This window comes from Bison bison, unplaced genomic scaffold (genome assembly GCF_000754665.1).
Source record: "Bison bison bison isolate TAMUID 2011002044 unplaced genomic scaffold, Bison_UMD1.0 scf7180017864199, whole genome shotgun sequence".
NCBI classification, from domain to species: Eukaryota; Metazoa; Chordata; class Mammalia; order Artiodactyla; family Bovidae; genus Bison; species Bison bison.
This window is the reverse complement of record NW_011494771.1, coordinates 6,773-29,974: the sequence shown is the minus strand read 5'-3', so window position 1 is coordinate 29,974 and position 23,202 is coordinate 6,773. Positions and strand designations below refer to the sequence as shown.

General features: G+C 36.6%; 1 protein-coding gene across 6 annotated transcripts in view; it reads left to right on the top strand.

The window, feature by feature from the left end:
• EFR3A (EFR3 homolog A (S. cerevisiae)) overlaps window positions 1-23,202 on the top strand; it is a 74,677-nt gene that overhangs the window by 44,890 nt on the left and 6,585 nt on the right. For 5 of the 6 annotated variants that reach the window (XM_010844312.1, XM_010844313.1, XM_010844317.1 and 2 more), the window contains 11 exons: window positions 3,190-3,268; window positions 5,541-5,676; window positions 7,314-7,481; window positions 9,483-9,597; window positions 10,342-10,393; window positions 11,729-11,901; window positions 12,430-12,505; window positions 13,726-13,887; window positions 14,535-14,666; window positions 15,780-15,847; window positions 16,797-16,924. In XM_010844312.1, coding sequence (XP_010842614.1) covers window positions 3,190-3,268; window positions 5,541-5,676; window positions 7,314-7,481; window positions 9,483-9,597; window positions 10,342-10,393; window positions 11,729-11,901; window positions 12,430-12,505; window positions 13,726-13,887; window positions 14,535-14,666; window positions 15,780-15,847; window positions 16,797-16,924 — 1,289 coding nt within the window. Of the gene's footprint in view, window positions 1-3,189; window positions 3,269-5,540; window positions 5,677-7,313; window positions 7,482-9,482; window positions 9,598-10,341; window positions 10,394-11,728; window positions 11,902-12,429; window positions 12,506-13,725; window positions 13,888-14,534; window positions 14,667-15,779; window positions 15,848-16,796; window positions 16,925-19,259; window positions 22,778-23,202 lie in introns of those variants that run through there. The other variant, XM_010844315.1, reaches the window with a different exon arrangement.

Below are 23,202 nucleotides of genomic sequence, written 5' to 3'. Positions count from 1 at the left end.
CTTTCAGGATTTGAAATAGCTCAACTGGAATTCCGTCACCTCCACTAGCTTTGTTCGTAGTGATGCTTTCTAAGGCCCACTTGACTTCACATTCCAGGATGTCTGGTTCTAGGTCAGTGATCACACCATCGTGATTATCTGGGTCATGAAGATCTTTTTTGTACAGTTCTTCTGTGTATTCTTGCCACCTCTTCTTGATATCTTCTGCTTCTGTTAGGTCCATACCTTTTCTGTCCTTTATCGAGCCCATCTTTGCATGAAATGTTCCCTTGGTATCTCTAATTTTCTTGAAGAGATCTCTAGTCTTTCCCATTCTGTTGTTTTCCTCTATTTCTTTGCATTGATTGCTGAGGAAGGCTTTCTTATCTCTTCTTGCTATTCTTTGGAACTCTGCATTCAGATGCTTATATCTTTCCTTTTCTCCTTTGCTTTTCGCTTCTCTTCTTTTCACAGCTATTTGTAAGGCCTCCCCAGACAGCCATTTTGCTTTTTTGCATTTCTTTTCCATGGGGATGGTCTTGATCCCTGTCTCCTGTACAGTGTCACGAACCTCATTCCATAGTTCATCAGGCACTCTATCCATCAGATCTAGGCCCTTAAATCTATTTCTCACTTCCACTGTATAATCATAAGGGATTTGATTTAGGTCATACCTGAATGGTCTAGTGGTTTTCCCTACTTTCTTCAATTTAAGTCTGAATTTGGCAATAAGGTGTTCATGATCTGAGCCACAGTCAGCTCCTGGTCTTGTTTGTGCTGACTGTATAGAGCTTCTCCATCTTTGGCTGCAAAGAATATAATCAATCTGATTTCAGTGTTGACCATCTGGTGATGTCCATGTATAGAGTCTTCTCTTGTGTTGTTGGAAGAGGGTGTTTGTTATGACCAGTGCATTTTCATGGCAAAACTCTGTTAGTCTTTGCCCTGCTTCATTCCGTATTCCAAGGCCAAATTTGCCTGTTACTCCAGGTGTTTCTTGACTTCCTACTTTTGCATTCCAGTCCCCTATAATGAAAAGGACATCTTTTTTGGGTGTTAGTTCTAAAAGGTCTTGTAGGTCTTCATAGAACCGTTCAACTTCAGCTCCTTCCGCGTTACTGGTTGGGGCTAAAACAGAGTCCGAAATGCAGTACTTGGATGCAATCTCAAAAACGACAGAATAATCTCTGTTCGTTTCCAAGGCAAACCATTCAGTATCACAGTAATCCAAGTTTAATTTCTGGTTACTACCTCATATTTGGCTTCTCTTTCTTTGCTTTCTTTTTTGTGTGACTGGGCTGCCTTAGATTACATTCTCTTCTCTGAGTAAATTTTATTGTATACCGAGTGACTAATCACAGGAATATTAAATATCTTGTTGGTACTTATATGCTGCCCTCCAAGCAAAATATGTTTATAAGCTTTGAGTTTCTCCACATAGACATGGAGGCTCTTGTCAAGCCTCTAACTCAGTTGGCACATATAGACCTATGTAATATTCTGTGTTATTTCTGGATGTTTTTGCTAGTCTTTTTTTTAATCGTTTGCCTTGTTCTTTCCCCTTCCCAATTCCATCTTTATAGCGTGTATAAAGTAGTCTAAATGTAATATCCAGAAGTCTTTTTTTTTTTTTTTTTTTAAAGGGAAAATATTTTGGTGCAAAGTTGATCTTAAGTTACAAGAATCTATAAACCACAAATTAAGAATCAGAGAATTTTTATATTTTCAGAGAGATTCCCCCTTACTGCTACCACCACCAAAAAATGATGTTTACTGTTTAAAGATTCTCTGGGCTTATGAAAATGCTGCTAAACACTAATCAAATTATGTCAGATATAACTGAGGGCAGATTTATTGTTTAATGTCTAGACCTGCTGATTTAATATCAGAATTCTAGTTTTTATCTTGTGCTTGTGCTTAGTCATTCAGTTGTGTCCGACTCTTTCCTACCCCATGGACTGTAGCCCACCAGGCTCCTCTGTCCATGGGGATTCTCCAGGCAAGAATCCTGAAGTGGGTTGCCATGCCCTTCTCCAAGTTTTTATCTTAATCCTGTTATTAACTAAGAGGTAGTCTATATCGCCCTAAAAATCTAGAGAGCTATTGTAGAAGACGTTACCATGTTAACTATAATGGATTGCTTGAGTAACTTGAAAATGGGCTGTATTTTTCTCTATGTATAACTTAATGGACTTACATCTTGATCATGTGTTAGTTAATTAATCTAATTAAATGTTAAATAGTTAATTACATATTGGCTAGTTAATTAGTTATTTAAATGTTAAATGCCCTCTGCAAGTAAGATACTAGGCATTTAGGGAGAATATAGTTGTGAATAAAAGTCCTAAAAAACTTGTTCTAGTCCCTTAAAAACTTGAGAGATCATTGACATTCATAGTGGCTTTTTACCTTGTGTGTGCTGGGAATTTGAATTTTGAGCCCATATTCACTGTCACTTTCTTGTGGATATGAGGCTTGGATTAATGATGTATATAGTCCATAAAAGGCTTTATTTTGCTTCTGCTAAAGACATGGGTGCAGTGTTATCCAGGAACCACTTTGAACTACAACCTTAGGTTCAGTTTTTTTCAACCACACAGATACTTACGAATTCTGTCAGACTACTCTCTGGGTGCTGGGAAGGACTTTCCAGAGAGACTTAGACTTTTTGTGGTTCCTCTCAGAGTCAAGGCCAACACAGACAGCTTCTACAGGAAACATTTCCACACATTCACTGAAGGTGTCTTGGATTGATTTAATGGTCTTGGATTGATGCATGTATTTCTGATCCAATAGCCATCTTTCCCAGGTGGACCCTAAGCTTTGTCTCCAGTTTTCTGTGTATCCCATTAAACCACTACCTGTCAATTACTGGAGATCTGAAGATGTACCTAAGATAGCTGCTGGCTTCAGGGTATACTGACTTCTTCAGATTCCACCTTCCTGTGGAGTCTAGACTGAGGGACTTTTCTTTCTTACCAGCTCATGTAGGTATTAAAAATCACACATATATAGTAGCTTTTATTGTTGTTTTATGAAAGGATCTGCCAGTAAAGGGAAATAAATATAGTTCTTGAAGTGGAAACTTAGCTTCTCTTTTAGATAATATTCTTTTGATTGTTAAGCTTTGTATATTATTGAGGATTCTAGAGGAGAAAGTATAATAAAAATAAGGAATTCTTAAAGTAGTTTTCTTACTATTAATTACAGGCATTTGGATCATCACAAACTATGGGATCCCAATGAATTTGCAGTTCACTGCTTTAAAATTATAATGTATTCCATTCAGGTAAGGATTGAATATATTATATAAGTATATATAAGGATTATGTAAGTATATATATAAGGATTATATATTATATAAGTAATTTTGGTTCTCTGTCAGTAAGGATGTCTTCAGAGATAGAAAACACTATAGGAGATAAGACATATTCTTAATTTAGTTCTTGACATTTATTTTTATTTATACTTATATTCTTATTTGCCAAGATGAAAAGATATCTAATAAAAATAACTAAATGATTTTATGATGATAGCCATTATTGTGCATTTATTAAATACATTATTGTGTACTTGGTGTTTTACTGATAAACTAGTATTAGAATTGATTATTGCAGCAGCATGTGACTGATATATTTATAGGGTATTTGCTGTGTGATAGTGCATGTATTAATGTATTAACTCCTCTGGTATTCATAGAACCTTGATGAGGCACTGTCATCTACTACAGAAAAACTTGGACAGACCCAGCTAGCTCTTAATTCAATTGGAATTTTAGGTCTTTTTTTAAACATCTGCATTTTTAATACCCTAAAAAGTCATCATTAATTTAAAGGAGATAAGGTTGTAAGAAGCAGCACAGCTTTTAGTACCGGTCATAACAGGATTTGCAGCCTAGATGGGCTGTTTCCTGGTTGCATAGAACTTAGGCAGATTATTTAGCCTCTCTGAGCTTTAGTTTCCTCGTTTCTGAAAAGAAAATTTTAGCGCATGCACTGAATGCTTCATTTTTATACTAAAATAGAAGCTGACATTTATCAAGTGCTGGCTATGCCTCTGACTATGCTAATAACCTTACATGCTTTATTTCATTTAATCCTCCTCATTTTATGAAGTGAACGTGAAGTATGAAAGTGTTAGTCATTCAGTTGTGTCCGACTCTTTGCGACCACATGGACTGTATCCCACCAGGCTCTTCTGTCCTTGGAATTTTCCAGGCAAGAATACTGGATTGGGTTGCCATTTCCTTTTCCATGAAGTAGATGTTGTTGTCCCCATGTTATAGATCAGAAAACTGACCTTTAGAGAGATCAGGTACCTCACTCAGGGGCGCACAGGTAAGAAAGTCAGGATCCGAATTCTGTTCATCCTATTCTAAAACTTTGTGTCTGAATAAAATACTAATTATAGACTAGCATAATGTAAGTTTTCAATACTTGGTAGCTAGTATAAAGCTGGTTTATATGTGGAAGGATAATTTTTTTTTTAATTTTCCCAGTTTATTGAAAATAATTGACATATAATGTTATATAAGTTTAAGGTGTACAACATGATTGGTATATGTATATGTTGCAAAATGATTCTCATGGTAAGTTTTCTCAAGATCCATCACTTCACATAGCTACACGTTTTTTTTCTTCTGATGAGAACTTTTAAGATCTTTTAATTTTAGTTTAGTAAGTGAGCAGTGGATCTGGCAATCTGTAGACATAATTAAGGCTCTTCCCCTAGTCTTCGTAGCCTTGTATTTCTTCATTTGCCCTCCTCATTCAGATTCAGTTACTAGATGAAATTATTTTTTGCAAGGAGTAAATGCTAAAGTTGAAGAAACTGAAGGAATCAATCAATATTTGTTGATTAAGTGTTTAAGAAATTATTCTGGTCCATAGCATTGCTTTAGAAGAAGCTTTACGTTCACTATAAGAAGTCCATTCATTGAAAATTGCATGTTAGTACCCACCAGGATGGGAATTTCTATTTTTTAAGGCTATCCTGATACATTCAGGATAATATTTATTATGAGAATAAAAATTTTCTCATAAATCTCCTTCTCAGAGATGACTGCTGTTAACATTTAGACATATATAATTCTAGTCTTATATACTTTTTTTAAAAAACAGATTGAATTTTATTTAACACAGTATTTTACAACTGGGCTTCCCTGGTGGCTCAGATGGTAAAGAATCCGCCTCCAATGCGGGAGATCTGGGTTCGATCTCTGGGTTGGGAAGATCCCCTGGAGTAGGGCATGACAACCCATTCCAGTATTCTTGCCTGGAGAATCCCCACAGACAGTCCATGGGATTGCAAAGAGACATGACTGAGCAACTTAGCACAGCACACATTTTACAACTTGCTTTTTTTCACTCAGGATATCATGAGTATTTCCCATTATCCTTATTCTTAAAAAGAATGGTTTTTAATGGCTATATATATTGTTCCATGACTTAAGTACCAGTCTCCTAAATTGCATGTTTTAATGTCACATGATTTATCATTTTTATGAATTCCAGGATGTATATAATTGTTCATATATTCTTACACTACTTTGTTTCTCTTAGGCTCAGTATTCTCACCATGTAATCCAGGAGATTCTCGGACACCTTGATGCTTGTAAAAAAGATTCTCCACGAGTTCGAGCAGGTATTATTCAGGTTCTGTTAGAGGCTGTTGCCATTGCTGCTAAAGGTTCCATAGGTAAGTGCCAGCCCCCCAAAAAAACATTAATCTTTTACAGAATGTTTTTTCCAGCAGGTATAGCACTGTGTGGGACGCTGAATATATTTCTAACATTTTTGAATGTGCTATAATTTCTCTTGAAATTTTGGTTTTCCATGACTATTGTCAGGCCTCTTTAATGTACAGTTAAACATTTTCTCCACCTCAGTCTCTCCTTCCCTTCCTCTTTTCCAGTAAAGATTTTGAAACCAGTTATATGCTAAACATTTGGGAGGGGTACAGATATAACAAGAAACTTACAGTTTACTGAGTTAGACACCTCTCCCTGATGCCATAATATAAGGCACATTTTGATCAAGTATCATAAGAAAGCCAAGGTCCAGAGAAGGGGAAAATGGATTAGTAGGAGCAAAGCATTATGTAGCCCATTTGACTGGGACATGTGGTGGTGTGTGGAGGAAGCCAGGGACATGGCTTCAGATTCAAATTGTGGCCAGATCATGGGTATAACTCTTCAGTTGACTCACATGCTTTAAAGATTTACTACAGTCTTCATCAGAGATAATGTTATATGATGCTGACCTTGATGGCAGCAGCAAAAGTGGGAATGTGAAGTCAGCAGGATTTGATTAACTGACTGACTGTGGGGGTAACACGGAGAAGGGACAGGTCAGACATCATGATTTTTCACTCGTGTGATTAGAAGGATGAAAGGGTCCCTCATAAAATTTCTGAAGTTAGGAAAATCTAGTTATGTTTTCTTTGCTTCAAATCAAAGTGGAACTATGTATTACCTACTGAAATATTGTAATGCTCACTCAGTGTCAAATGAGAGTGCACATTTTGTATATGGACTCATCATTACTCATAATTTACCTCAAAGAGATGGAAACAGGTTATTTTTTGGAGAGCTACTTCATTTGACATATTAATATGAATTGAATCACAGATGATGCATTGATTGAGTCATCTCACTACTGATGTCTTTTATGTGTGAGGAACTGTGTGTTAAGTTAATACATTCAGAGAAGGAATTACACGAGGCTGCCTGTCCTGGAGAAGGTTATAATCTAGAAGGCAGAAGTAAAAAGCACTGATTAGACTGTATTGTGATGGATGCATTGACAGAAACACACAGAGTGTTCACAGAATTAAAAGCAGAGAGTAAATGTAGTTTACCCAAATTGGGTAAATTGGCTAGCTTCATTCTAATAATTGAGACAAAATTCTTTCTTCTTCAGCCTTAAAAGATGCAGAATAAATTTCTTATGCTACAGTGGGCTCTATTATCATAATTCTATGGATTCTGACCCAGCAGGTTATCACAATATGCATTCTTTTGAGTAGACAAGATTAGATAGATGCAAAGTTTTTGGTAACTTTTATAAGAATATGCATGTTTTGTGTGTTTGTATCAAAGATTCCAGCAGCCAGTTGTTCCGAGATGCCCAGTAGATGTTTGCTGGAATAGCTAGGAGACTTTCTTACTTAGGGATTTCTCATTTACTTTTTTAATGAATGGTTAGTTCATAAATTACGAAGTGTTGCCAGCTACTTAGAAAATATCTGGAAGTCTCTGTTGAGAAACATGAGTATTGGCTTTGAGTCTGTGATGCTGGAAGAATGTACTCGCTCACACCAGGGTTCATCTGCAGGACCCACAGTGCTGGAAGTCTTCAACACCCTGTTGAAGCATCTGCGTTTCAGTGTTGAATTGGAAGCAAATGATTTACAGGGAGGCTCTACAGGCAATGCCAACTTAAACACAAGTTCCAAAGACAGTGATGAGAAGATTGTGCAGAACGCTATCATCCAAACAATAGGTGAGTACATTTCCCTTTTCAGGTTATTATGGAAAACAGTGATTCAGAAAGCCCTCATTGAAAGTACTTGACTGTCACGCTGCATTAGTTAAAGGTGAATGATAGGTTAGACTTTAAAAAAAACCTTTGTGTTTAGAAACTAAACAAACACGAGAATACAGCAAATTACAACCACGAACACCATATGTACCCTTCACCAGATTCATCTCTTAATATTTTATGCCTTTATTATATCATTTCATTTCTCTCTCTGCCTGTCTCCCTCTCTCCCTCCCTTTCTGCATTTCTCTGTGTGCGTACGCATACCTGTATATATGTGTGTATATCTACATATATGTGCATATATAAATCTATACATATAGAGAGATGCATGCATGTGTCCATCTACCTTTCTTTCCTAACCACTGCATATTAAGTACGTATATATCATGGCTCTTTACTACAGAGTATTTTTTCCAAAGAATAAAGATACTTTCTTACATATCCAGAATACAGTTATCAACATCAGTAAATTTAACTTCATATAGTACTTTAATCCGGAGAAGGCAATAGCACCCCACTCCAGTACTCTTCCCTGGAGAATCCCAGGGACGGCGGAGCCTGGTGGGCTGCCGTCTGTGGGGTCACACAGAGTCGGACACGACTGAAGCGACTTAGCAGCAGCAGCAGCAGTACTTTAATCAAACTTGCATGTTTCAGTTTTGTCATTTGACCTGATAATGTCCTTTATAGCGTGTTTTCCCTTAGGTCCAGGATCCAGTCTAGGATCATATATTGTGTTTAGTTGTGATGTTTCTTTGGTTCCTTTAGTGTGGAACATTCTCTTATGATCCGGACATTTTGTAAGAGTATAGGTCCCCCTTGCTGCTGCTGGCAGGTCACTTCAGTCATGTCCAACTCTTTGTGATTGTAGCCTGCCAGGCGCCTTTGTCCGTGGGATTCTCCAGGTAAGAATACTGGAGTGGGTTGCCATTCCCCCCTCCAGGATAGGTCCCCCTTACCCCTCACTTTACAAAACTCTCCTTTGTAGTCTCCTTCACATGGGCTTGTCTAATGTTTCTTCATGGTTAGATTCAGCATGTGCATGTCTGGGAGGATGCTATTTAAGGGGTACTGTTCTTCTCAGATTCTCCCATACAGAGGCACACAGTGTGTGTCCTCTTTTTGCTGGTGGTGGTAGTTGTGGTCACTCAGCGTGTTGCTCTGCTTCTCTGCTGCACAGTTTCCATTCCCCCTCGTAAACAATAAGCAGTGTCTGAGAAGATACTTTAGGACCATGCAGATCCTCTGCTCTCCCTACATCTAGCAAGACATTAGAGACCAGGATCTGGATACTGATACTTAGGGTTTAAAATCACATGCTTCCCCGCTACTCCACTCCACACACACAGACACACAGACACACACACACACACACACACACACACACACACACACACACACACACACACACGTGCACAACGGGTACAAGGATATAGAGCATGGTGTAATGTTGATTGTTTTCAGTTAATGTCTCGATTTGGTCACTGTCAACTTCAAGTGGTCAGTCTGACCATGGAGTATCATCCAGCGAGAAATCTGCAGCATAAAACTTCACAAAACACTTTTGATGCATTCATTCAGTCACAGCACCTTCTCGATACACTGTACAAATCCTTTTTTTGCATTTCAGTTGCATTTTTACCTTTCTTGAAATAATAAAGCATGACATGCTGTAAATGTTTCTTTTTTTCCATCTTCAGTACTAAAATGGCTATACAAAAATTCAACTTTGGTAAGTGTTTTTTCTTAATGCACTGCTGATATGACAGCTGTCACAGTACAGTCTATCAAAATTGTTTCAAATGAAGGTAAAGACAGCTAAGCATTAATAGAACCATCTTATTGAAAAAAAACAAATGAAACTTTGACCAACCTAATATTATGATTTTTTTATTTTATGGAAAAATTAAGTTTTCAATTTGAAAAATACATCTTAAATTTATCTTGATATTTTTACAGGATTTTTTGGAAGTAACCTGCCAGATTATCAGAGGTCAGAAATCATGATGTTCATTATGGGGAAAGTACCTGTTTTTGGAACATCTACACATACTTTGGATATCAGTCAATTAGGGTATGTTTTTGTGGTTGTCCTGTGTTCTCAAACTGAAAATTTCTCAAACTGTAAAGTTGAATACTCCAGGCCAGAATACTGAAGTAGGTAGCCGTTCCCTTCTCCAGGGGATCTTCCCAACCCAGGGATCAAACCCAGGTCTCCCACATTGCAGGCAGATTCTTTACCAGCTGTGCCACCAGGGAAGCCCTAATTTGATTTTACAACATGCTAATGCTTTAGTTTATAAAGAATTTAATAAGGAAATGATAGTCTTATTTAAGATATTTATTTGTTTGACCATTAATAACCCTTTTTTCATTTGTTAATTCTTTTTTGAAAGAATTATTTGTATAACAATTATTTAGGCACATTCTTGCCTTCTTATTAATATATATTACATAGATATTATGTCTGTCAATTATATTTGCATTAGATATATTCTCCAGTTTATAGTATCTTTTAATTATTCTGGATCTTTTGTTGTGATTTAATACAATTGACTTTTCATGTCATTACATGCATAGGTCTGTTTCCTTTGTGAACCAATAGCTTTTTAATGTTTTTTGTTTGAATTTGATTTTTGTGCATATAACCCTGTAATGCATATGAAGTTTACTTTAAAATATAAAATGAGCCAGACTTAGTATGAAAGCAAAGTCTGTTTCACTAATATGAATAGAGTTTTAAAATCAAAAATAATAATTTAAGTAAATAAGGTTAATTACTTTTAATAAGATAATACTACTGTTTTGTGTATTTTAGGGATTTGGGAACCAGGCGGATTCAAATAATGTTGCTGCGATCTTTGCTTATGGTAAGGAATTTAAGACTGGTAAAGAACACCCTTAACCTTAAATTATTAAAGAGGTTAAAAGAATAGCTTCACATTATCAGCTTCTTTTTCTTATAAGATACCATTTATGGTAAGTTTTCTTTCTGTGGTTTGTATACTATACTTGAATGTACTTGAATTTTGCTTTTACTGTTTATTCCTCACTTTCCCATCATCATATTTGGTTTGCATAATGATGAAAGATACAGAAGGCGGAAGGCATTACCATTTTATAGGAGATGATGCCTGGGCCCAGCTATAGCCAGATTTCTCAGTTCTTGCCTGTATGTTTTTTGCTTTTTTATTTGTATCTTGTTTAAGAGCTCTTTGCCTGCTCTGATGATATAAACACATTTGTTTATATCTTTTTACAAAAGGTTTACAGTTTGGCTTTCCACATCTAGAACTTTGATCTGAAGTTTATCTATTTCTGTATGTGATATAAAATACAGATATGTTTTTAGGTTTTTTAGGTAAGTAGTAAATGTCCCACCAATTTCTACTCACTTATAAAATCACCTTTATCCTATAATGAATGCCCAAATATAAATGGTAGATGTTCCGTATATGCTTGTAATCCTTAATATAAATAGAGATTACCCACCTGAAATTTCATTTGGCCCTAAGCTTTTTTTAATTAAATAAATTCCCTGAGCAAATAGCCTTGTCTCTAATCCTAATTGTACTACACAGTCAACTGAATGAATGTCTGTGTGTTATGGTTAAACTGTTTAATGGCATTTAAGTATAGGCTGATTAAAAGCTCCAACTTTAGAGATAGGAATACACTCAGAAATGTCACATCAAATAATGAAAAGAGCTTTCCAAGATGAAAATGCATTCCTATTAAACTGAACTGCTTAATTTAAAATAAAATAATTATTTGCAAGTTTAAAATTTTCAAATCTTACCTGTGTTATTTGTTATCTAATTTCCTTATATCCATTTAGTACTGACTTCCTGCCCCATATATTCTTAACCTGTCTGAGCCTCGGTTTTCTTTTACAAAATGGGGAAGCAGTAATAATTCCTAGCCTCACAGGAACATGGTAATGATGAAGTTAGTACACATACAGTGCTTAGAGTCATGCCTGACATAAGGTAAATGTGTGCTGATACTGATTTTATTAACTTTATGAATGCTGTTTTTGTAAAATCCTCATTATCTCACAAATTTTCTTTTAGTTTTTCCTTTAGACTTACGTTTATACTTCCTGTTTTCCCTAAGCTAATGATTCTTAGAAAACAACTTGAGAGTTTTACCAAAGAAGGATTCATGACAAAGGTGTTTTGCTTGTTTTTCCTCCCTATAATCAGGTAACTTCTGGATACAAAGCGAAGACAATAGTTACTGCACTGCCAGGGTCTTTTCTGGACCCTTTGTTATCACCGTCCCTCATGGAAGACTATGAACTGAGACAGTTAGTCTTGGAAGTAATGCATAATCTGATGGATCGCCATGACAACAGGGCAAAGCTTCGAGGGATCAGGTATCTGCTGTTTGAAAATAGGCTTAATGATGAAATTTTCAGATTTCTACATTAATGCATTTAAGTACAGTATTGATTGTTTTGGGTTTTTTTTACCCTTTTAAAGTGTTTATTAATTCAGTGGTTTTCAGTAAATTCACAGTTAGAACCATCACCATTACCATTATGCAGTATTGTACTTTTTTTCATCTAGGATTTTTAGGTTTTATTAATCCCAGAATTTAATTTGTATAACAATTACTAATATATTTTAAGATAGTAAATGTTAAAGGTCTTTTAATGTACTTTCAGAGATCTTATCTACTAGTAATCATTAGTTCCATAAATTTTATTTTGGTTTTGCCTCAAGGATTACTTTGTGCAATTATACTTAAACTCGGTTATTCAGTAGAATCATTATATATAAGCTTATTTAAAATGCTCATTGAAATGAGTGGTAAATAGTTCAGACTTCTAAGCATAGCTATGATTTGTCATATAAGATGATATAACAGTCATTCCTTTAAATGATGCATTGGTTCTCTCTAGAATAATACCAGATGTGGCTGACCTAAAAATAAAAAGAGAAAAAATTTGTAGACAAGACACAAGTTTCATGAAAAAGGTAAGATTATCTTCTGAAAAATAATGCATGGCTTAAGTTGTAGCCATTTGAATTCTCAGGTAGGTTTGCATTGATCTGTAACTTTAAAATGAAATGAAGGGGAATCTATTAGAAGAACATACATAGTTTGTATCTGTAGCCAGAAAACTCCCACTTACTAATACTGAACCACAGACCTAAACAGGGTTAACCAGTCAGGCATTGGCACAGCTGGAGAGGCGCCTCTTACCTATATGGGTCCATGTGCATATTAAATAGATTACAGAGCAAAATGCATAACCCTACAGACGGACTGGCTTCAGAAGACTACTGTTGTGGCCTGTGACCCTGGCCACACTTTACAATCACCGGGGGAGCTTTGTGCTTTTACAAACACTGATGCTCGCGCTTCCTCACTGATAAGTTAAGTCATATCCGGGGTGGGCAGTGGGGCCTAGTGGAGAGGAAGCGTGGCAGTCGTTCAGTTTCCCTATTGTAACTTACAGTTTGTGTTGCAGACCAGTGTAACATGTTGAGTTAATTACCACATGGTACTTTGAAATGGGAAAAACGCTTTTATTTCTGTTTGTTGTCACTTGACAATTGGACCTGTACTCTGGAATGCTTTAGACCACAGGCTTTTCTGTTTTTGACTAACAGAACTTCCCTCTGGTTTAGAGGGAAACCTCTTACAGTCCTGGGGGTGTGTCTGTGACCTCTCCTCATGGGTGGACTTTAGACGTGCCTGTGTCACTTCAGACCAAAGTGTGGCAGAGCCTGGAGGTGCTCTTCCCTGCACAGCTCCTAACCCACCTCCCAGGAGGTTGTTCCCTCAGGCAAGAAAACCTGAGTTCATTTCTGCTCAGCCAGGTGTTTCTTATTATTGCCAAGGCTCCCATAATTCTGCCATTTGTTTCAGTTTTTCTCAAATCTATCTATAATTTGCTTGTCTTTTCAAATTATTACTAAAGACATTTTCATTGTTTGCACTGGAACTATTTCTGACTTGCTGTTTTTGTTTAATTTTGTCTTCAACTGCAGTGTTAGTGTGTAGTTATATATCGATACATTTATTGATGTTAATAATTGGAATACAATTTGACCCTCCGATTATCAGTTTAAATCTCTCCCATGTTATGTGATAAGATAGCTACTTTATAAGAGGTTATATACACCTCTGAAATCTGCCCTGCTACATTTTAAGCAAGACTGTCTTTTTTCTGTATCGTTTCCCTTTTCAGAATGGGCAGCAGCTGTATCGGCACATATATTTGGGCTGTAAAGAAGAAGACAATGTTCACAAGAACTATGAGCTACTTTATACTTCTCTTGCTCTTATAACTATTGAATTGGCCAATGAAGAAGTAGTTATTGATCTCATTCGATTAGCCATTGCTTTACAGGTATGCTTTCATAGCCTTTCATTGACAAAAGCATTTTTTTACAAATTAGACACCATCTTTAAAGTATTATCATCTTTACTCAGGGACATAAATTTTTTAAGTGAGTTCTCTAGTTTTAAATCTAAAAAACTATGATCACATTCATTTATTCTTTTTACAAATGTTGAGTAAGTATTGACCATGTGCTAAATATTGTTCAAAGGCATAGGATTACCATGATGAAAAAGACAGCATGGTCCCTGTGCCCATCCTTTCAGTGGAGAAGATAGTCATTAAATAATAAAAATTACATAGATGGAGTTGTTTAATTAGAGTTTAAATATTACATAATAATAGAACTGTGTGCAATGAGAATACATGCATTTATTTTTATATATCTAATATACATTTCACCAGCCCCCGAATCCCCCCATCTTTAGGAAAGGCTTTCCTGAAGAAGACCTGTTTGAATTGAGAGTTTTAAGTCTTTTATAAAGGGGTATTCTCCTTTTAGAACTTTTTTTTTTTTTTAAAGAAAGCTGCTTCTAAGGTGACATTTTTGTTAGCATTCCAACTTACCTGCAGTTTTTTTAGTATAATCATAAAGAAAATGCTAATGGAGCATGAGACCTTGATCTGTCCATGTGTGTTTGTTTGTTTAATTAAAGGATAGTGCAATTATCAATGAAGATAATTTGCCAATGTTCCATCGTTGTGGAATCATGGCGCTGGTTGCTGCATACCTCAACTTTGTGAGTCAGATGATAGCTGTTCCTGCGTTTTGCCAGCATGTTAGCAAGGTAATATATTTAGATAAGTCCTTGCATTTGAACTGCACGAGAATGGCAGATTTTCTACCAGTGATAATTATTTTTAATGATGATTATCAAATTATTAAGATAATGCTATGTTTATATTTTCTTTGATGCCTGTTGTTGTATTAGAATTTTTCTGTATAATGGTTGAGCAGGAAATACGGTTTTCTTCTATAGTACTTCATACAATTTCTTATACAGTTATTTTCCTTTTAAAACATTATGGATCTTAGTATCTCATATTTCTTTAATTATACTGTTTTTATTGTCATTATGTTTTAAACCAGTCTCCTTGAGTTAGATCTCAAAAGTTAAGTAAATAATACACCTCTCAGATTTGTCCTGTGTCATTTAACTGTATTTATCTTTTTCAGCAGTAACTCATTAAATAGTTACTGCATGGTTTAGCATACATTTCAGAGCCGCTGACTTACCTGCAGAAAAAGTCCACTGTAATTTTTATTCTTTAAAGACATCTTTCAGGGAGAACCTCGTTTTTATGAAATTGGAAGCATCTCAGTCCTTCCTAAAAATGTAGGGGGTTTTAGTGCATTCTAAGAAATAAAACTCATTCATTCATTAAACAAATGTTTGAGTGACTATTTGACATCTGCCATTAAAGATCCAAATTCTGTGAAAGCAGAGTTCCCCTTTAGGTGGCTCCCAAGTGAGTTGGGGAGCTAGACCTCAGAAGAGCGCTGAGACCACAGGCATGCGCGGCAGCAGGTCCCGTGGAGGAGGGGCACGGCGAGGGCCTGTGGCTTGTGGAGGCGTCTCCCACACAGGGTGCTTGAGAAGGCACAGGTTCTAATTGCCTCTGTGGGAGGTTTGATCAGATGTGATGTATCATCTTTTTTCACAGCTTGTATTATTTTATCACTTTGGTTTTGTTACCTGCTGAGTTCATAAACGTGAAAACAAAACGAACTCTTTATTTGGGTTCTCAACTGTAGCTTAAATTCCAAAATAAAGTGATGGTATTTCTTATAAATGTTGAGTTTTTGTTTCTGTGTTTTTAGTTTTCCAAATTTTTGTGGCACCGTCCTGAAGAGTGAGGCTTTTGATTTTTACTTTATTTTGTTTTTGGATATTTTTCAGGTTATTGAAATTCGAACTATGGAAGCCCCTTATTTTCTACCAGAGCATATTTTCAGAGATAAGTGCATGTATGTTAATGCTTTACATTTCAAGAAAGGGACATTGACTTGAGAAACCAGTAAATGATGATTGAAAGGAGTGAACTATTGTTAGAATAATTTTCTGATTTTTATAATCCTCATTGTTTTATGTTTCTGTCACTTAACTCATCTAACTTGTTTCTCTTGTTATAAAAGTTCTCGTACATTATAAATATAGACTCATACACATGGACTCAGTCTTTGAGGAAAAAAATTTTAGCTTTTTTTTAAACATGAGGATGCAACTCTTAAATAGAGTATGTTCTGATATATAGGTGAACATTCCTTTAAGAGACTATAATATCTTGTTCAAAACTTTGAATAATCGATAACAATATTAATAAAACTATGGGAGAAAGAATGTTTTCCGAAAAGTGATGGTTATACTCTGAACTTTTTTTCTTGCTATCCAAACAAAAAAATACATATATGAAAAATACTTTATTCAGCTTTTGGACTCTTAAAAGCAGTTTAATATTGAAAGCATCAGCATAATATAATACCAAGCAGTTTGAAAGGAAAGTGAAGCTGTATGTCTTGGACGAGAGTTTCCTGTCACTTAGTTGGCTAGTGTATTCTTGATTAGTAGTCAGTGAGCTTCATTTTTATTTTCTTCCTGTAGTAGATTTTTAATTAGCATGATAGTTAAAGCTGAATTTCGTCTTCATCATTTAATGTGTGAATACCAGCAGGATAAAATAAGGCTGACCTCACCCTTGGGATGTTACTGGGGAAGAAGAACAGCAGAACGCTTCCTAGCTGGGTCCACACTCCATATGTTTTTAAAGAGCTCAAATTAGTCACCTAAAATATACTGATTTTCCTATGACTAATTACAGTTTAAGTTGCATTTATATTTAGACCTTGATCTAGAATGTTTATATGTTAACTTATTTTAAATAATACTAAATGGCTTTTGTTTTGATCAACTTGACAGGCTTCCAAAATCTTTAGAGAAGCATGACAAAAATTTGTACTTTTTGACCAACAAGATTGCAGAGTCCCTAGGTGGAAGTGGGTATAGTGTTGAGAGGTTGTCAGTCCCGTACGTACCACAAGTGACAGGTAAGGGGGGGTGATTAAAACTCTTTCGAATACGTATCAGCAATTTTTTTGCGAGTTCAGTTAGCAATGAAAACTAATTCTGTTTGTGTACTTACTATACCAACTGTTTCAGATGCTTAAAGTTTACTTCTATTTTAAAATTTTGTTCTTGAAAACCTTTAGTAAAAGACACATACATGATTTTATCATGAGCAAATTGAATCCTCAAGTGTTAATTATTATAGTTCATGTATTATTATACTGAATAATATTATTCTTTAAACAGAGAAGCAAAGTAAGATCTTTGCTCTTTAAGCAATATTGTGTTTAACTTCAGGAAATTGGTAAAAATCATTTAGTTAGTTATTTGTGACTATTGAGCTTAATGAATTAGGTAATTTTTGTCATTTGAAAGAGTACAGACTACTTTCTTTGTAAAGAAACCTGCAAACTTTTTAAGTTAAGAATATGTTTTCCTCTGTGTATAATGTATCTCCTTCTGTTCTTTTCATTGCTTGAGATAATTGTTTTGTTTCAAAGCAAAACTGCATCATATCTTGCATTCACTTTTTACTTTGAAAGCTAAAATCAAAGATTTTTATCTTAGGACACCTTCATTTTCTTTTGATGGGGCTGTATCTGTTCTACAAGAGAGCTGTTTGATTTCATTTAGGTAGTTTTCCGAATTAATCGCTAGAAACAGCATGATATTTGGAAATAACTTTTTTATAATTTGGATCCAAAATATGTATATTTATTACAGATAGTTGTTCATAATAGTCTGAGATGTTAATGAAAGCTTTTGCATTTTCTTTTAAATTCTATAGTATAGAAAATTCTGCTCCTCAGAAATTCCTTGGGAAAGTAAAAAGTGCTAAGAATAAACTATTAGTAGAGCTTTATAATTTTAAAGAATTTTTTAAATAGGTTTTTAAAAATGCATTCTTATAATTTGGATTTAGCTCTCTTTCCTTCAGGCAAAAAACCTCATAAACCCAGGCACAAGTGCAAAGGTAAATCCAGTGTCGGTTGGCCTGCCCTTTCCCTCCCCCATCCTTTAGGAAAATAGCTTAGTCCAGCTGCCTTCTAGAAAACGGAGGCAGTGGCCTGTGTGCTCTGTAGTTGTGAACTCAGTGACTGTTTTGCTCTACCTTCCCCATAGCTGTAGTTTACTCTCCATCCCTTGTTACTTCCTTCTACCCAGTTCCTTTAACTCCGAACAATTCTGAATGAAAATTACGGTGCATTTTTTTTATTTTAACAAATGGTTTGTATTTCCCATTTCTTCCCACCCCTGAAAAGGATGTATTTTCTTTTTTAATGCCTGTCTATCACTGACTAGAAGAATTCTGAGCATTTCAGCATATTCTTAGTTATGTAACTGCATAGAAATCCCTCAGTGTGAATAAGAGTCTTCTGATTTATAAAGATTTTGGCAATTTAGAACCAGTCTGTGGCATGTGTGTCCTGCCTTAATGCAGAGAGAGTCAGAAGACATAGTAAGACTTTGTGGCCTAATCAATTATTAAATTTTCCTTTTGCTATATAACCATCAGATACTCATTTTAAAAAAAATAAGGGATTTAAGATTTAAGGTATCTTTCTTGTTAAAAGAAAACAGTTTAAATATTTAGGTTGTTGTGTATCATGCATGTATACCCTTCATCATCAAAAGAGTAGCTGCCGTTTATTATGTACCGAGTGTTTGCCAGTCACAGTGGTACTCTGTATTCGTGTTCTCAGGGAATCTGAGAATGTAGTTTGGTGAGGAAAGTAGCATTAGTTTTGTTTACAAATGATGATAGTGAGGCTGAAATTAAATAATTTGATTAGGTAAGACCACTAGAATTAACTGCCTTGCCTGTTCAGTTAGGTGCTTAATAAATTGATTTTACCGGCTGTGTGCTCAAAGATTGTTCCTTATTGATCCAGATTTATTTTTTCTTGTATTACAAACTTTTACTGAGGGTCTACTATATCAAGCACTCTTCTGACTTTTGGGGTAGAAAGATGTTAAGATTCACTCCCTGTCCTCAAGGATTAAAGTTTGGTGGAGAAGACAGACAAACAGTTGAAATATAATGGTAACTGGTTCTAAAGAAAGAAGAATGGTATGCCTAAAGCTTACTGAACAGTTAGTGACTGGCATAAAGTAAGTGATCAATAAATGTTAGCTAATTATTGCAAATCAGCCTAGAATTTGAGTTAATAGTGTATGTCTAGGTGTGTGTTACATGCTCCTCTATGAAGGGGTACAGTATTTAATGAGTATTTACAATGTGGCAGCTGCTGTGCAAACAGAAGCAAGACAGGTAAAGGTTCTCGGTTTAACAAAGCATACTGTCTTTCCTAACAGGATTCCTCATCTGGACCAAGAAACACAGAAGATGATTTTGAATGACGTTTTTCTCAGTTCTCCCGAGATGGCACATCAGCACTTGTATTCTAGATGCATAGGAAAGAAGTTAATTCATTATACAGTTTGTCTAACAAGACAATTAACTAGACGATTGCAGTATGCCTTAAAAGCTGTCATCAGAGAGGTTTGGGGTCCTCAGGCAGCACCTAGGAGAGTCTTCTGTCCAGGTTTTGTGAAACAGGGGTGTTTTCCAGAAGGAAAAAAAACCCCTAAGCTGAGCCTGAAGCAAGTGTTAGGCAAGTGAACTGTTTCATGCCAACATAACAGCATGTGTGGAAGAATGGAGGCAAGCAAGAAGATGATTTTTCAAGGAATTACTGTAAAGTTAGTCTACTTCGGAGTGACTTGGAAGAGTAGGATTGGTTAAATAGTTTGTTCTGAAAGCATTGGGGAGTCATTAAATGATTTTAAACAGGGAATGGCTTGATAAGAATTGCATAGAACCTAAAAAACCAGTTTCACTATAAATAAATACGTGTTAGCTCTAGATGGAATTTTGTGTTTTTCTATAGAACCAAAAAAGTCTTATCTGTATAAGTAGTATCAGTGTTAAAATGAAATTTTGTATAGATAAGTTACCTCTGAAATTTCGTTTTGCCGGTTAGCTTTTTAATTGAATCGGAGCAGCATTGTAGCCCTAATTACATTTCATGATTTATTAATATACAGTTAAGTAAATTCTTCTACCTTTTCTTATACAACCATAGACAATTATATTGAGTAATTTAATGTAGTTCTGTATTATTCTTGTGTTCAGACTGTTGTGTCTACTTGCGAATGCAGTTCCATACATTATACACAGACACTCCAGGTGGCAGCAGAATATCACTGTATCACTGAAGGAAGTTAGGCCTCACTGTCTCCAAGTATTGCTCTAAAACCCAGGTTGCAATTAAAAACAGAAAGAAGTAACAATGATTACCATACCGAACAGCAGATTATAGGAAGTGGAGAGGGAGGTGGGATGGGAAAACCGAAGGGGCATAGAAAGTAGCGTCTGAGATTGCCCCAGGCCAGCCTGAGGAAGAGAAGCAAGGCTCTACCCGGGGAGTGCACACGCAAGGCACTGAGACGCCAAGAGGCAGTTCTCGAGCCGGCAGGACAGGGCCGTCCACAGCGGCTGCAGTGGTGTTGCGTTTCAGCCGCCCTTGAAGGACAGGTCAGGAGCAGACGTGGACGGCCCATGAAAACGGGCGTTATCTTCTGTAAGCTGTGTTGTGGAGAGCTTACTCATGTGTAGATGTGCATGATACTTAGTTGTGACTGGGCTTTTTCTGTCACCTTCAAGCAGGTTGCTCTATTGATGAAAAGAAAGAACTTTCTGAGAATAGAGTGTTAGAGTTTCCCATTGAGTTTCGTTTTCTTCCTTTGAAAAATTCCTTGTCTTTCTCAAATCTCTGCCCATACCTCCCTCCCGTTCTAACTCACTTTTGCCTCTCAGTGATCCCTCTCCTGCTTCTGTACTTCTCCTTTCCTTTTTTTTTATCTTAAGCTTCAATTTCTCTCTTCTCTGCAACCCATCAGGTTTCATATGTTAACCTAGAAATTCTTGTATGGGTTTTTTTGGAGAAGCAGGCTATTATTTATTCCTCATTTTGAGTTCTAGTAAAGCCTTGAAAGTTGAAAAGCAAGTCAGCAGTGATGACCATACTGTTTTGTAGCAGTTCGATTGATGTTGATTTTTATGTTTGGTGATTTATATTAGCACATATGATCATGAGGAAAAATTAGAAAAAGTACAGTGTCTCGGTTACCTCAGTAATAGTCATATGCAGGAGATAAGATACTTTCAATCTGAAAACTGTAGTGAAACAATATGTAGTAATTTGTCACAGATGGGTGTGTATTCATTCTGTACCTCCAGCCTTTATACAGCAGAACCATAGTAACTGCTAGATGATAGATGCAAAACACAGTCTGCCACTGAATTCTTGTACAGCTGGGGAGACAAGACATCGATTTACGCGTTGGTAGTTCAAGGCCCAGTCAGTGACTTCCGGGTGATAATGATTGAATAGTGATAAGGAAAGATCAATCGTAACCGATAGGAAATTTCTGGAGCTAGAAGAAAGACAAGTAAAAACAATTAAGTAATACTTAAGATTTAAAGGATGCGATGTAGTGTGTAAGTAGAGCTTGAAAGATAAGAGTCTTTATGGTGGGGGGACATAAGGAAGGGCAGGTAACAGGTGTTTCCAGTAGGAGTTTCTGTTTGTAGAAAAGCATGTGAGGCAGATGCTCAGAGACTGGAGAATAGGCACATTTGCCTTAATACATCAGGGAACAGCCGATGTTCCTGTTTGTAGGCTCTGACTGGAGAATGCAGATTGCCTTTTTACTTCCTCAGGCAATGGGTAGAATTGCTTGGAGTAGTGATGTGGTTAGTGTTTAAGAAACTTAAAATAAGATGGTGGCATACAGGGAACATTCTTGAAAGGTCTGTTATCAGGATGGGATGGGTCAGTGGTTCTCAACTGTGAGTGATTTTTCCCACTCTAGGAACCATTTGTCAACCCTAGAAACATTCTCAGTTATTGCCAGTGGGGCAGGCCTACTGGTATCTAGCAGGTAGAAATTAGAGATGCTGCTAAATATTCTGCAATACACAGAATAGCTCCCACGGCAAGAATTACCTGGCCCAAAACGCCAGTAGTGCCAAGGTGAAGAACCCTGGCTAAGCTGTGCTGTGAGAATAAACAGACACGCGTTCTTAGTGATTTAAAACTGTAAAGACTTAACTCGTTGCTCCAACTAACCGTGCATAACCTCATATCCTCCTTGTTCTGGAGTCCAAGCTGATGGAATAGCCACAGTCTAAAACGTTGCTCACTCTTCATTGGCCAGAACTAGTTACAGAGTCCCTCCTAACCACAGAGAGGCCAGGAACTGCAATCCTTCTATGTCCCAGAAAGAGAGTAAATTGCCATATTTGATTAACAGCATGAATTTACTGCCATGGAAGGCTGCCTTGGAGTAGAGGAGTAGTCAGTAAGAAAGAAACCAATGGTTTTCTTAGGCCATGCCACACAGCTTTTGGGATCTTAGTTCCCCAACCAGGGAGCAAGCCCACACTCAGAGCACAGAGTCTTAACCACTGGACCACCAGGAAAGTCCCAAGAAACCAATTTCCTTATGTTTGCCCTCTTTTAGTTCATTCTTGACCCCTTGAGAAGAATAAAATCACAGTAGAGTTGACCCTTGAACAACACTGGTTTGAACTACATAGTTCCACTTAAATGCAGATATTTTTCAATAAATATGTACCACGGTATTACGTGGTCTCCAGTTGAAGCAGAACCATGGATCTGGAGGGCCAATTAAAGTTGTAATGCAGACCTTTGACTGCAGAAGAGTCTGCCCCAAACTCCTAGGTTGTTCATGAAGTGAAGTTGCTCAGTCGTGTCTGATTCTTTGCAACCCCATGGACTGTAGCCTACCAGGCTCCTCCATCCATGGCATTTTCTAGGTAGGAATACTGGAGTGAGTTGCCATTTCCTTTGGTCAACTGCAAATACAAAATGAAATTAGAAAGAGTGTTGCCAGATTATGGTGTGACTGACTGTGCTATTAGGCTAATTTTAGGCCTGAGCTCCCTGTTATTGGGAACCTTACAGGTGTGTCTGAATACTGATCTCCTTAGCTCTTCAGGTAGCTGGGTCTGGTCTTGGGCAGTCAGCTTACAGTGCAGGCAGCTGTAAGCTGACTGCTTACAGGGAGCTTCCATTAAGCTCCCTGTGCCTTACATGTACTATAAGTTTGTGTATGCTTCGATGTGCAAAATCTTGGGAAGCTCAGCATTAGTCAGTAGGCTGGATTTGTTTTAAAATTACCAGTTAGTCTGAAAAAAGATTCATTTTAGAAGCAGCTCTACCGGCAGTAA